The 14,866-nt window shown below is 32.9% G+C and overlaps 4 protein-coding genes across 4 annotated transcripts; 2 read left to right on the top strand and 2 right to left on the bottom strand.

Moving 5' to 3' along the window:
* Positions 1-693: 693 nt before the first annotated feature.
* On the top strand, positions 694-1,233 carry LOC135955327 (uncharacterized). Its single transcript, XM_065505680.1, has 2 exons — positions 694-705; positions 779-1,233. The coding sequence occupies exons 1-2, from the start codon at positions 694-696 to the stop codon at positions 1,154-1,156; spliced, it is 390 nt and encodes a 129-aa protein (XP_065361752.1). The 3' UTR covers positions 1,157-1,233.
* Positions 1,234-4,710: 3,477 nt separating this feature from the next.
* On the bottom strand, positions 4,711-5,153 carry LOC135955948 (retinin-like). Its single transcript, XM_065506380.1, has 2 exons — positions 5,142-5,153; positions 4,711-5,082 (listed from the first exon to the last, which is right to left on the bottom strand). Exons 1-2 carry the CDS (start codon positions 5,151-5,153, stop codon positions 4,711-4,713), a joined length of 384 nt encoding a protein of 127 aa, XP_065362452.1.
* Positions 5,154-8,754: 3,601 nt separating this feature from the next.
* On the bottom strand, positions 8,755-9,575 carry LOC135955326 (cuticle protein LPCP-23-like). The gene is made up of 3 exons (XM_065505679.1): positions 9,566-9,575; positions 9,314-9,384; positions 8,755-9,242 (listed from the first exon to the last, which is right to left on the bottom strand). The coding sequence occupies exons 1-3, from the start codon at positions 9,573-9,575 to the stop codon at positions 8,871-8,873; spliced, it is 453 nt and encodes a 150-aa protein (XP_065361751.1). The 3' UTR covers positions 8,755-8,870.
* Positions 9,576-13,482: 3,907 nt separating this feature from the next.
* LOC135955325 (retinin-like) lies at positions 13,483-13,937 on the top strand. The gene is made up of 2 exons (XM_065505678.1): positions 13,483-13,494; positions 13,557-13,937. The coding sequence occupies exons 1-2, from the start codon at positions 13,483-13,485 to the stop codon at positions 13,935-13,937; spliced, it is 393 nt and encodes a 130-aa protein (XP_065361750.1).
* The last annotated feature ends 929 nt before the right edge of the window (positions 13,938-14,866 follow it).

Below are 14,866 nucleotides of genomic sequence, written 5' to 3'. Positions count from 1 at the left end.
AGACAAATACAAAAATAAAGCGGAATTGTACGTTAAACAAATAGGAAAAAATTCAATTATATAATATTCAGTATGTGGAGGAGTACTTAATTCAAAAGAATTTTTGAACATAAATTGCAGGAAACCGGTATTGAAGCTTAAATAATATTAAATCTATTGTTAATAGCAATTCAGTCTGTCCCCAGTAATTGAAAATTACATGGTAATGGTCTAAAATATTGTAGGAATGTAATTTACTTAATGATGATTAAGGGTCATGGTAACCTTCTAGATTCTTAAGTTTTGTCTTTCAAAATTTTCTTGTAAACTCCTAAAGGTTTGTTTGAAAGTCTTTTTTTAACCTGCATTACTTGCACTTTGTTTTAAATTGTTTTCAATTTGCTATGGTTTTGACGCATAATAGCCAGGGACAAGTTTATAACTACTGTTTGTTACGTTAATAAAAAAAACCAAAATAAAAATAATTTTATTTCTTTTTTTTCTAGTTAAATATGAGATTGTTTTGTTATGATTACCAAAACTAAATGAAGGAAGGTTTTGAACATAAAATTTACATTAATTGAAATGAATTTGAAAACAATTTAGCTTAGTTTAGTATATAAACTCAAGTGAAAACTTTAATACAGCATCAGTTCTTTAAAACTTTTAAACACAAACAACACAGACCTTCCTTAAAAACAAACAAATTGCAAAATGTTGAAGTTGGTAAGTACTTAGTTGGTGAAAATATTTATTTTTATTTAAACCAATATTTTAATAATAATTTTTTCTTTACTTCAAAAAGGTGGTGTTGTCTGCTTTATTCGCCGTTGTCTTAGCTCGTCCTGGCTTATATGAATCCACCGTATATTCAGCTCCAGCTTATGCCTCGGTTGCCGTACAAGAACATGGTTACGCCCATGTTGGTTCCATTGTCAAATCTGTGCCTTCAGCTGTCTCCCATCAAAGTCAATCGGTGGTCCATAGTTCTGCTCATGTGGTAGAAGATGTTTTGGCTCCTGCTGTTAAGAGCACTTTGTATTCAACAAAATCTTTAGTTGCTCCCCAGGTTGAAACTTATGTGGCTGCACCCACTTATGTTAAATCTTATGCTGCTCCTTCGGTTGTTTACAAAACTTATGCCCAAGCCGCTCCTGTTTTGTACAAATCCTGGTAATGAGGAGGAAGACTAAAGTTTTTTGTTATATGATTTTGTTAACGATTATAAATGAATAAAATATTGTTTAAAATATAGTTTTTGAAGAGTTTTATTGGTTTTTCTTAGTTCTACAGTCTGGATTTAAGGTTTTGTTTTTTTTATACCCTTCACCTTCTTGAGAAGGGTATATATAAGTTTGTCATTCCGTTTGTAATTTCTACATTTTTCATTTCCGACCCTATAAAGTATATATATTCTGGATCCTTATAGATAGCGGAGTCGATTAAGCCATGTCCAGATATCTTCGGGATCCAAATCTTCAATAGTTCTGTCAGACATGCTTTCGAGAAGTTTGCTATTTAAAATCAGCAAAATCGGTCCACAAATAACGGAGATATGAGCAAAAAACCGGGACAACCTCGATTTTTGACCTATTTTTTATCTATATCTGGATATAGTCATTAATATAGACAATATGGATATCTAATGATAGATATTTCGAAGTCCATTGCAACGATGTAGATAAGGCTATAGTAAGTTGGATCTACAATGGGTCAAAATCGGGAAAAATATTTTTTAATCAAATTTTTTTTTCATCAAAAAAAATTTTTTTTCACACATTTTTTTTCCAAAAAAAAAAAAAATTTTAAAAAATTTGGAAAAAACTTTTTTTAAAAAATTTCAAAAAAAAATTTGAAAAACAATTAAAAAAAAATTTAAATTTTGTTTACCTAAAAATATTTAAAAAAATTTATTTTAAAGTATAATTTGGTGAAGGGTATATATGATTCGGCACAGCCGAATATAGCTCTCTTACTTGTTAAATTCGGAAATTGTTTAACTTAGAGATTACAGCTGATAAGTGAAACCATTCTCACCTTGTATCACCGCTTAACTTAATGAAGTTAGTTCTTAAATAGCTTTCAAATAAGCTTAAAATTTATTTTATAGTAACTACTAAAGCAATAAGTATTTTTGTGCAACCACTCATTACCTAGTAATGCAAGAGGTAAACAATTGTTATTAATAAAATCTCTGATTATATAAATTAACGATTTTGAAAAGTTTTATTATAATTGCTTAGAAATATGTTTAAAATATATAAAAAAAAACTATTAAAGTAATACACTATATTACAAAAGCACTCATTACCGAGTAATGCAAGGGGTAAACAATGAAAAATAATAAAATCAAAAATATTTCTTCCATAATGTGAGCTGAAATATCTCAGAGTTTGACGGTGAAATACACACAGCCTAATCCCAAGTGTAAAATTTAAATATATTAGGTGTATGACTTAAAAATTCGCAATGTTTTCAAATTTTTAGCTTTTATTTTGGAAAATTTCTACAATATAAATTTATTCAAAGTACATTGTTAGCTATGATCTTTCCCATCTTTCTGGCAACATATGATGGATTTCGAGCCAAAAGAATTGCTCATCTTTTGAGGCCAAGAAAGAATCAAGCCAATATCGGATACTCTAATCCAAAGTAAAGCGTATCACTGAGAGAGCATTATGTATCTATGGAAACAAATAGTAGCTGGACGGGGCAAGGTCTAGACTACCAAGCGGATGAGGCAATATTTCCCTATCACTTCATTCTAAATACTTGCAAACTAACTAACGTTGTCATAATGGATTATTACGGTTTCATGGCTGGCCTCATATTCTGGACGAATTTCGGTAAATGCTCATTTCAAACGAATCAGTTGCATTCGGTACACGTTCCCTGTGATGGTCTGGTCTGATTTCAGCAGCTCATAATAGATGGGACCCTTTTGTTCCCACCAAATACAGAGAATTACCTTAACGCCATGGATATTTGGCTTTGGTGTTGATTTAGCTGGTTGGACGAGCCTCACATACGATCTCAAACTTTTCGTGTTTTCGTAATGGATTCATTTTTCATCGCAAGTAATGATTCGGTGCTTCTTTTCGGACAAACAAAATCTTCTTTCGAGGTCTCTCGGCTTGAGTAGCTGCCTGAGTAGCTCCAAATGATTTTGCAAGATCTTCTTGAGTTTTACAACAATTTTCATGGAGAATGTTTTCAATTCTTGGTATTCAAACATTTTTGGCTGCACATATCATCTCTCGCACATTGAAACCGATGAACACATGCACCATAAGCTTTGGTGAGCAATCGGAGTGCTTCAGCAGCATTTTTTTTGTTTAAATTAAATAAGTAAAGCAAAACTTCCCTCATATGACGCTTTTTTGGTACAAAATTCGACATATTTGAAGCAAACAAAACTTTGTATTTTACACTATAATGTTCAATAACTAAGTGAGAATAAATGACAGATATGTCCCCTTGAAAATTGAAAACGATGACGAGATGCGCCATCTATTGTAAATCTAGAATTTTTAAGTCATTCACCCAATATTTATTCAAGTCGATCTTATACTGATATTTGTTGTGGCCCCCATGCCAATAATTTCCATTTTCTCTCTACATGTCTGTATATTTCACAAAAATCGTACATCTTTAAATCTTTCAACACTGGGTTCAAAAGTCAATTTGTTTCAAACTTAAGATATTTCACAAAAATATAACAAAATACTCTATTCATAATTAAATTTTTATTTAATTAAAGGTTAATAGGAAATATTTTGTATGAAATTTTTGTTAAATAAGCCTTTGATAAAATCAAAATTTGATTATGAATACAGTATTTTGTTATATTTTTGGGAAATATCTCAAGTTTCCCACAAATTGACTGTTGAACCCAGTGCTGAATGGTTTATATATGTATGATTTTTGTGAAATATAAAAAACATATTTGTTATGAAATAAACCAAAATATTTTGTAATTGTTTTATTATAATTGAGCAGCAGTATAAAATATTGGTGTATGTACTGAAATACTTTTGTTTCTTACGTTTTCTCCGAAATCCAAAGAATTCAAGCCACACTTACTCTAACATAATGAAAGGTATTGTCCTAATTTTTATTCTCTTTTGTGTCCTTTATAAAGTCACATTCAAATAACCTCATAGTTTCAGAATTTGTTTAAAATTTTTTTCAAAAACTGAAAATGCTGTGCAAAAATCAATCACTTTTGGTAAATGATGATGATGGTTAATGGTTCTAGTAGGAAAACTATTTCATATCTGTAAATTATTGAATATAAGACAAGCAGAGACAATCTCGAGTTACCAGATTTCCCGCAACTTAAGTTTTTGTATAATTTTCAAAAGGTTTAACATTGGTGTGGAAAAATTCTAATAACTTGAATATTTTCCAACAGATTTATGCTTTTTTACAGCATGTGGTCATGAAAAACTGTAGAAAATTAGCATTTATAACACAGACAATAAAAAGGTCATTACCTAACGATTTCTGTGTAATGCAGATGGTATGTAGTAGTCATTAAAAAAGTATGGTATTCAAGTTTTTGCTGTGTTTTACTTAATTTATTTATAGCTTAAATTAAAACTCTTCCAAAATACTTTAAAACTATTTTCATTTTATTTTTTATCGTTAATTAATAAATATAACAAAAATCACATTAATCTTTTTTTATTTAACAAAAGACTTTAGTTTTCCTCCTGATTATTTAACTTATTACCAGGATTTGTACAAGACAGGAGCGGCTTCAGCATAAGACTTGTAAACAATCGAAGGAGCAGCATAAGATTTAACATAAGTGGGTGCAGACGCATATGTTTCAACCAGGGGAGCAACTAAGGATTTTGTTGAATACAAAGTGCTCTTAACAGCAGGAGCCAAAACATCTTCTACCACATGAGCAGAACTATGTACCACCGAGTGACTTTGATGGGAGACAGCTGAAGGCACAGATTTGACAATGGAACCAACTTGGGCATAACCATGTTCTTGTACGGCAACCGAGGCATAAGCTGGAGCTGAATATGCGGCAGATTCGTATAGACCAGGACGAGCCAAGACAACGGCGAATAAAGCAGACAACACCACCTTTAGAAATAAAGGAAAAATTATTAATGAATAAAGATTTCAGCCAAAAAAATACTTACCAATTTGAACATTTTGTAATTTAGATTTTTTCTTAAAGGTCTGTGTTGTTTGTGTTTGAAAGTTGAAGGAACTAATATAGAATTAATGATTTTGCTTGAGTTTATATACTAAATCATGATAAATTGTTTTCAATTTTATTTCAATTACAGTAATTTTTGTATTCATTCTTGTAATCATAACAAACCATTATTTTTAGTTGCTTTTTTATCTTTCCTTAACTTAAACAGTAGTAAAAACCAGTAGTCATTATGTTGTACCTGAAATTATGCGTTAAAATAAACCAAAAACTTATTTGAAATTAAACCACAACAAATTGTAAACAATTTAAAGCAAAATGCAAGAAGAGCTGGTAAAAAGTGTCTTAAACATGTTGGAATTTACAAGAATATTTTAAAAGACAAAATGCTAGAAACTAGAAGGTCACCAAATACAATCTCTAAACCTTTACCCTTTATTGACACTGACTAGCTTACATTAATTTGGTTATTAAGACAATAGTGATGAAATTTACAATTACTAAAGACTTGCACCAAAAAATGTTTGAATTGTTGCTAGCTATAAATGAATATGTTATTTCTAATAATACAATATTACGAGTACTACTTAAAATACTCTTTCACATAGTTGGTCAATTCACAAAGTCTCCTATCGTGACATATTGTTAAAATGTCATAATATTTCACGACTAGGCGATCGGCTTAACCCACTCTAAGGCATTCGGCGCAGGTCTCTGCTGGTTGGTTACGATAACACAATAAGCATAGCTTGAAAGGCAATAACAAAATTTTCAAACCATTGTAAAGTAATAGGGCATTATGAAAATATGACATGATAGAAGACCTTGTGAATTTGTTTAAATATTTATGCCCTTTTAGCTTTTTATTATTAAAATTAGAAGAGATTTTATTACATTGGTACATAAACGGACAGACTTTTCTGATCAACAGAGAATATTGGGGGATATTTTCATTCCTCCCATATTCTTTCCTCTATGCCATTCCTGCTTATAACAGATAGATGCCTGTCTTAGAATTTTCTAAGAACCAATATTTCGATGTGTTACTAACATAATGGCAAATTTAAGATACCCAGTACCGACTTTACCATAAGGCAACCCGGGTACGGTCCCCAATACTGTTTTTAATAACTTATATGTCATCTTGTCTAGTTATTGAACATTATAGTGTAAACAACAAAGTTTTCTTTCATCGAAAATGTCGTCATATGCGGAAATTTTTGATTTACTTCTTTAATTTGTAAGAAGTGCTGCTGAAGCTGACACCAAATGCTAAGCAAAACTTATGGCGAATGTGTTCCATCGGTTTCAACGTGCGAGAGAAGGTTTGTTCGGTTCAGAAGTGGTGATTTTGACATGAAAGCAAAAATCATACAGGCCAGACAAAAAAAGTTTGAAGACCAAGAATTGGAGGCATTACTCCATGAATATTGTTGTCAAACTCAACACGAGCTTGCAAAATCATTGGGAGCTACTCAAGCTGAAACGTTTCGAGCAGCATGATTCATCCAAAAGCAGGGAAATTGAATTCCAGACGAATTTTCATCGCTACTTGCTGTGAAAAATGGATGCATTACTATAATCCAAAGCGTGAGAAATCTTATGTGAAGCTCGTCCAACCAGCCCAATCGAAACTAAAGCCAAATATCCATGGCGCTAAGGTAAAGATCTGTATTTGGTGGGAGCAAAAGGGTTCTATCTATTATGAACTACTGAAATATGACCAGACCATCAAAGAGAATATGTACCGAACGCCGAAAAATTCCCAGAATATGCGGCCAGACATGAAACCGTAATATTCCGTCATGGCAAAACTTGGCCACATGTTGCAATACCTGTTAAAAAGTATTTAGAATGAACTGGTTGGGAAGGTTTGTAGTCGAGACCGAGTAACGTCCGATTACTAGTAGTATGCATAACGCTCTCTCTGTGATACGCTTCACTTTGGAACAGAGTATCCGATATTTGTTTGATAGTTCATGGCCTCCAAAGATGAGCAGTTCTTTTGGCTCGGTATCCTTATGTTGCCAGAAAGATGGGAAAAGGTCATAGCTGCCAATGGAAGATATTTTAAATAAATTTATATTGTATAAATGTTTCAAAAAAAAAACTAAAAGTTTAAAAAATCCCATATTTTTGTGAAATATTTCATGTTTTGTTAAAATTAACCCGGTAATGCATTTGGGAACACAATTTTTAAATTTATTGAAGATTTTCGAAAGGAAAATTCTCAAAATTAACCATTTCAAGCTCTTAGAAAAATATAGTTTCAAAATTTATTCTAGGGTCATTTAGGTCCATATAACATTAAAGGGTTAATTTATTTTGTTCGCTTCTAATATTAATTTTAACTTTACTAAATCGATCTCTATAAAAATTCTTCAAAATATACATAATATTGAATTATGTCAAGTTGTTAAAAATGTTACCTTTGACCCCAGAGATTCATTTTGTGTCCGAATGACATTAGGGGGTTAGTTTTTTATATTTCTCTTCAAATACTAATTCTAACTATACTCAGTCGATCTTATACTCATAAAATTTAACATTTTGTGCCCTAAGGGTAAAAATTAGTTGTGGGGTCATTTTGGTCCCCATGCCTTTAATTTCTGTTTTCTCTCTACATGTCTTTATATTTCACAATAATCGTACATCTTTAAATCTTTCAACAATGGGTTCAAAAGTCAAATTGTTTCAAATTTAAGATATTTCCCCAAAATATAACAAAATACTCTATTCATAATTAAATTTTTATTTAATTAAAGGTTAATAGGAAATATTTTGTATGAAATTTTTGTTAAATAAGCTTTTGATAAAATCAAAATTTGATTATGAATACAGTATTTTGTTATATTTTGGGGAAATATCTCAAGTTTCCAACAAATTGACAATTGAACCTAGAGTTGAATGGTTTAAAGATGTATGATTTTTGTGAAATATAAAAAACACATTTGTTATGAAATAAACCAAAATATTTTGTAATTGTTTTATTATAAATGAACAACAGTATAAAATATTGCCTTTATTTTGTTACATTTTCCCTGCAAATTCCAGCAAATTCAAGCCACACGTACGCTAACATAATGAAAGGTATTGTCCTAATTTTTGATAATTTTTATTCTCTTGTGTCCTTTATATAATCACATTTATATATTTTCAGAATTTGTTAAAAAATTTTTTTTCAAAAAACTGTAAAAATCAATCACTTTTGGTCAATGATGATGATGGTTAATTGTTCTAATAGAAAAACTATTTCATATCTGTAAATTATTGAATGTAATACAAGCAGAGACATTATCGAATTACAATATTTCCTATAACTTAAGTTTTTGTATGACTTCCAAATGGTTTAACATTGGTGTGGGAAAAATTCTAATAACTTGAATATTTTCCAACAGATTTATGCTTTTTTACAGCATGTGCTCATGCCAAATACTCGAAAATTGGCAAATATAAAACAGACAATAAATAAGTCATTACCGAACGACTTCTTAGTAATGCAGATGGTATGCAGTAGTCATTAAAAAGTATTGTATTCAAGTTTTTGCTGTGTTTTACTTCATTTACTTGTAGTTTAAATTAAAACTCTTCCAAAATACTTTAAAACTAGTTTCATTTTATTTTTTATCGTTAATTAATATATATAACAAAAATCACATTAGTCTTGTTTTACTTAACAAAAACCTTTAGTTTTCCTCCTTATTACACCTCATTACCAGGATTTGTACAAAACAGGAGCGGCTTCAGCATAAGACTTGTAAACAACCGAAGGAGCAGCATAAGATTTAACATAAGTGGGTGCAGCCGCATAAGTTTCAACCAGGGGAGCAACTAAAGATTTTGTTGAATACAAAGTGCTCTTAACAGCAGGAGCCAAAACATCTTCTACCACATGAGCAGAACTATGGACCACCGAGTGACTTTGATGGGAGACAGCTGAAGGCACAGATTTTACAATGGAACCTACATGAGCATAACCATGTTCTTGTACGGCAACCGAGGCATATGCTGGAGCTGAGTATACGGCAGATTCGTATAGACCAGGACGAGCCAAGACAACGGCGAATAAAGCAGACAACACCACCTTTTCAAATACAGAAGAAATTGTTAATAAATAAAGATTTAAATAAGGATTTTAGTCAAAAAAATACTTACCAATTTGAACATTTTGTAATTTAGATTTTTTCTTAAAGGTCTGTATTGTTTGTGTTTGAATGTTGAAGGAACTAATATAGAATTAATGATTTAGCTTGAGTTTATATACTAAATCATGATAAATTGTTTTCAATTTTATTTCAATTACAGTAAATTTTTGAGTTTTTATATGATCATTATTCTTGTAATCATAACAAACCATTATTTTTAGTTGCTTTTTTATCTTTCCTTAACTTAAACAGTAGTTAAAACCAGTAGTCATTATAATGAACCTGAAATTATGCGTTAAAACAAACCACAAACATATTTGAAATTAAACCACAACAAAATGTAAACTCGTTTAAAGTTTAAACAAAATGCAAGTAGATTTGGTAAAAGGTCTCTTAAACATCTTGGAATTTACAAGACAATTTTGTAAGACATAAAGCTAGAATCTAGAAGGCTACCGAAAACACAATCTCAAAACCTTAACCCTTTATTGACATTAAATAACTTACATTCATACAGTCATAGAGACAATGGTCATGTAATTTACAATTACTCCAAAAAAAGGGCTGATCTACTGGTAACAATAGATTTTATTATGCTTAAATACAGGTTATTTGATGCATGAATGTGTATTTTTTAATAGTACAATACAATTTTACTTTGTTACTCCTTCACATACGCTATTTAATTGAATAGTTTACAATTTTTTTTAACAATTTATGCAGCATTATTTTTTATCGTTTAATATAGATTTTTAACCCCAAACATTTTTTTCAAAAATACATATTCATGTAGTTAATAACTTGAAATAATTGGTCAATTCACAAGGGGTCCTATCATATCATATTGTCATAATGTCCCAATATTTCACAATGATTTGAAAATGTTGTTATTGCCTTTCAAGCAACTACTCTATATACTCTGCCCAATCATGAAAAAAATTCCTCGGGAGTTTTTTCCCTTTTCTTTTTTATACCCTTCAGCTTCGTGAGAAGGGTATATATAAGTTTGTCATTCCGTTTGTAATTTCTACATTTTTCATTTCCGACCCTATAAAGTATATATATTCTGGATCCTTATAGATAGCGGAGTCGATTAAGCCATGTCCGTCTGTCTGTCTGTCTGTCTGTCTGTCTGTCTGTCTGTCTGTCTGTCTGTCTGTCTGTCTGTCTGTCTGTCTGTCTGTCTGTCTGTCTGTCTGTCTGTCTGTCTGTCTGTCTGTCTGTCTGTCTGTCTGTCTGTCTGTCTGTCTGTCTGTCTGTCTGTCTGTCTGTCTGTCTGTCTGTCTGTCTGTCTGTCTGTCTGTCTGTCTGTCTGTCTGTCTGTCTGTCTGTCTGTCTGTCTGTCTGTCTGTCTGTCTGTCTGTCTGTCTGTCTGTCTGTCTGTCTGTCTGTCTGTCTGTCTGTCTGTCTGTCTGTCTGTCTGTCTGTCTGTCTGTCTGTCTGTCTGTCTGTCTGTCTGTCTGTCTGTCTGTCTGTCTGTCTGTCTGTCTGTCTGTCTGTCTGTCTGTCTGTCTGTCTGTCTGTCTGTCTGTCTGTCTGTCTGTCTGTCTGTCTGTCTGTCTGTCTGTCTGTCTGTCTGTCTGTCTGTCTGTCTGTCTGTCTGTCTGTCTGTCTGTCTGTCTGTCTGTCTGTCTGTCTGTCTGTCTGTCTGTCTGTCTGTCTGTCTGTCTGTCTGTCTGTCTGTCTGTCTGTCTGTCTGTCTGTCTGTCTGTCTGTCTGTCTGTCTGTCTGTCTGTCTGTCTGTCTGTCTGTCTGTCTGTCTGTCTGTCTGTCTGTCTGTCTGTCTGTCTGTCTGTCTGTCTGTCTGTCTGTCTGTCTGTCTGTCTGTCTGTCTGTCTGTCTGTCTGTCTGTCTGTCTGTCTGTCTGTCTGTCTGTCTGTCTGTCTGTCTGTCTGTCTGTCTGTCTGTCTGTCTGTCTGTCTGTCTGTCTGTCTGTCTGTCTGTCTGTCTGTCTGTCTGTCTGTCTGTCTGTCTGTCTGTCTGTCTGTCTGTCTGTCTGTCTGTCTGTCTGTCTGTCTGTCTGTCTGTCTGTCTGTCTGTCTGTCTGTCTGTCTGTCTGTCTGTCTGTCTGTCTGTCTGTCTGTCTGTCTGTCTGTCTGTCTGTCTGTCTGTCTGTCTGTCTGTCTGTCTGTCTGTCTGTCTGTCTGTCTGTCTGTCTGTCTGTCTGTCTGTCTGTCTGTCTGTCTGTCTGTCTGTCTGTCTGTCTGTCTGTCTGTCTGTCTGTCTGTCTGTCTGTCTGTCTGTCTGTCTGTCTGTCTGTCTGTCTGTCTGTCTGTCTGTCTGTCTGTCTGTCTGTCTGTCTGTCTGTCTGTCTGTCTGTCTGTCTGTCTGTCTGTCTGTCTGTCTGTCTGTCTGTCTGTCTGTCTGTCTGTCTGTCTGTCTGTCTGTCTGTCTGTCTGTCTGTCTGTCTGTCTGTCTGTCTGTCTGTCTGTCTGTCTGTCTGTCTGTCTGTCTGTCTGTCTGTCTGTCTGTCTGTCTGTCTGTCTGTCTGTCTGTCTGTCTGTCTGTCTGTCTGTCTGTCTGTCTGTCTGTCTGTCTGTCTGTCTGTCTGTCTGTCTGTCTGTCTGTCTGTCTGTCTGTCTGTCTGTCTGTCTGTCTGTCTGTCTGTCTGTCTGTCTGTCTGTCTGTCTGTCTGTCTGTCTGTCTGTCTGTCTGTCTGTCTGTCTGTCTGTCTGTCTGTCTGTCTGTCTGTCTGTCTGTCTGTCTGTCTGTCTGTCTGTCTGTCTGTCTGTCTGTCTGTCTGTCTGTCTGTCTGTCTGTCTGTCTGTCTGTCTGTCTGTCTGTCTGTCTGTCTGTCTGTCTGTCTGTCTGTCTGTCTGTCCGTCCGTCCGTCCGTCCGTCTGTCTGTCTGTTGAAATCAGTTTTCTGAAGACCCCAGATATCTTCGGGATCCAAATCTTCAATAATTCTGTCAGACATGCTTTCGAGAATTTTGCTATTTAAAATCAGCAAAATCGGTCCACAAATGGCTGAGATATGAGGAAAAAACCAAGACAACCTCGATTTTTGACCAATTTTTGACATATATCTGGATTACTAAGACATTAATATAGACAATATGGATATCTAATGATAGATATTTCAAAGACATTTGCAACGACGTATATAAGACCATATTAAGTTGGACCTACAATGGGTCAAAATCGGGAAAAAAAATTTTTAACCCGAATTTTTTTTTTCAAAAAAAAAAAATTTAAAAAACCAAAAAAAATTTTTTAAAATTTAAAAAACCAAAAAAAAATTTTTAAAATTTAAAAAAAAAAAATTTAAATTTAAAAAAATTAAATTTAAAAAAAAAAAATTAAAATAAATTTTTTTCCAAAAAATTAAAAAAAACAACTAAAAAAATATTTAATTTTGTTTACCTAAAAATATTTAAAATTTTGAAGTATATTTGGTGAAGGGTATATAAGATTCGGCACAGCCGAATATAGCACTCTTACTTGTTTTAATATAGAATTTGAATAGGAAAAATGAGAAAAGGGAAAAAACTCCCGGGGAATTTTTTTTCATGATTGAGCTGACTATGTTTATTGAGTGATCATAACCAACCAGCAGAGACCTGCGCCGAATGCCTAAGAGTTGGTGAAGCCGAGTCGAGCAGGCGAGTCTTGATATATTAGGACATTATGACAATATAACATGATAGAAGACCTTGTGAATTGACCAAATATAATATCTATTGTTACCAGTAAATCAGCACTTTTTTGGTGTAAATCTATAGTAATTGTAAATTATTTTACCATTTTGTCTATGACTGTATGAATGTAAGCGATTTAGTGTCAATACAGAATTAAGGTTCTATGTTTAACAAACATTTTCTTGTAAATTCCAAAATGTTTAAGAGTTAAGTTAAGTTAATTTCAAATGTGTTTTTGGTTTGTTTTAACGCATAATTTCAATGCCAAGATAATGACTACTGTTTTTTTTACTGCTAGTTAAGTTAAGGAAAGATAAAAAAGCAACTCAAAATAATGGTTTGTTGTGATTACATGAATAATAAATGAAATAACGTATGTACCAACTCAAAAATAAAATTTACTCTAATTGAAATGAAACTAACAACAATTTGTAATGATTTAGTATATAAACTCAAGCAAAATCATTAATTCTATATTAGTTCCTTCAACTTTCAAACACAAACAACACAGACCTTTAAGAAAAAATCTAAATTACAAAATGTTCAAATTGGTAAGTATTTTTTTGGCTGATATTCTTATTTAAATCATTATTTATTAACAATTTCTTCTTTATTTGAAAAGGTGGTGTTGTCTGCTTTATTCGCCGTTGTCTTAGCTCGTCCTGGCCTATACGAATCAGCCGTATATTCAGCTCCAGCTTATGCCTCGGTTGCCGTACAAGAACATGGTTATGCTCAAGTCGGATCCATTGTGAAATCTGTGCCTTCAGCTGTCTCCCATCAAAGTCACTCGGTGGTCCATAGTTCTGCTCATGTGGTAGAAGATGTTTTGGCTCCTGCTGTTAAGAGCACTTTGTATTCAACAAAATCTTTAGTTGCTCCCCTGGTTGAAACTTATGCGGCTGCACCCACTTATGTTAAATCATATGCTGCTCCTTCGGTTGTCTACAAATCGTATGCTGAAGCCGCTCCTGTTTTGTACAAATCCTGGTAATGACGAGAAAAACTAAAGTTTTTTGTTATATGATTTTGTTAAGTAAAAAAGACTAATGTGATTTTTGTAATATATATTATTGTAATTATCGATAAAAAATAAAATGAAAATAGTTTTAAAGTATGTTGGAAAAGTTTTAATTTAAACTACAAGTAAATTAAGTATAACCTAGCAAAAGCTTGGCATGGCACTTGCAAGTACTGAATATAATACTTTACAATGACTACTCCATACCATCTGCATTACCTAGAAGTCGTTTGGTAATGACTTATTTATTACCTGTTTTATAACTGCTACTTTTCTAGTGGATTAGACATTTATATTGGGTGTATGACTTAAAAATGCGGTCAACTGGTTTTTTATCATTGTGAACTCTACCGTTTTCGGTTTTGTGACAAACCGGGTTTTGTAAGACGGTTAACTGGTTTTAATTAAATATATCGAGCCCTTAGCGCCAAATTATCGTAAGCGACATTTTTAAAATTTTTGTTTTATTGCAGAAATTAAAATTTTATGGACCGACTGATGTTTTAGCGTTCTCAGAATATCAAAATTGTTAATAACATCAAAAATATAGGGGGTAAGATTTTATCGTAAGTCAATGTTTATATTTTACAGTAAACTAATTTTATCGTAAGCGACACACATTGGTATAGAAAAAAAGAGGGAAATAAATCTGTAACTTCTAAATGGTTAGATTGGTTTGAATGAAATTTGACATGCACAAAGAAGAAGTGTTTTCGAGTTTAAGTTTTGAACGTGGACCTCATGGGCGCACCAGGGGCGCGACCAAGGGCCCTCAAATTATGACACCTCGGGTATGTTACATTTTTAAAATGATATTATTTCTTGGTTTGAGTTCCGATTTCAAAAAAATTATACATATGGAATCTCCACTTCGAGCACTACAAAAAACCTAGCTATCAATT

The sequence above is a fragment of the Calliphora vicina genome, chromosome 3 (assembly GCF_958450345.1).
Source record: "Calliphora vicina chromosome 3, idCalVici1.1, whole genome shotgun sequence".
In the NCBI taxonomy this organism is placed as follows: Eukaryota; Metazoa; Arthropoda; class Insecta; order Diptera; family Calliphoridae; genus Calliphora; species Calliphora vicina.
Note: the sequence above shows the minus strand (reverse complement) of the source record. Positions and strands in the feature narration are given on the sequence as shown.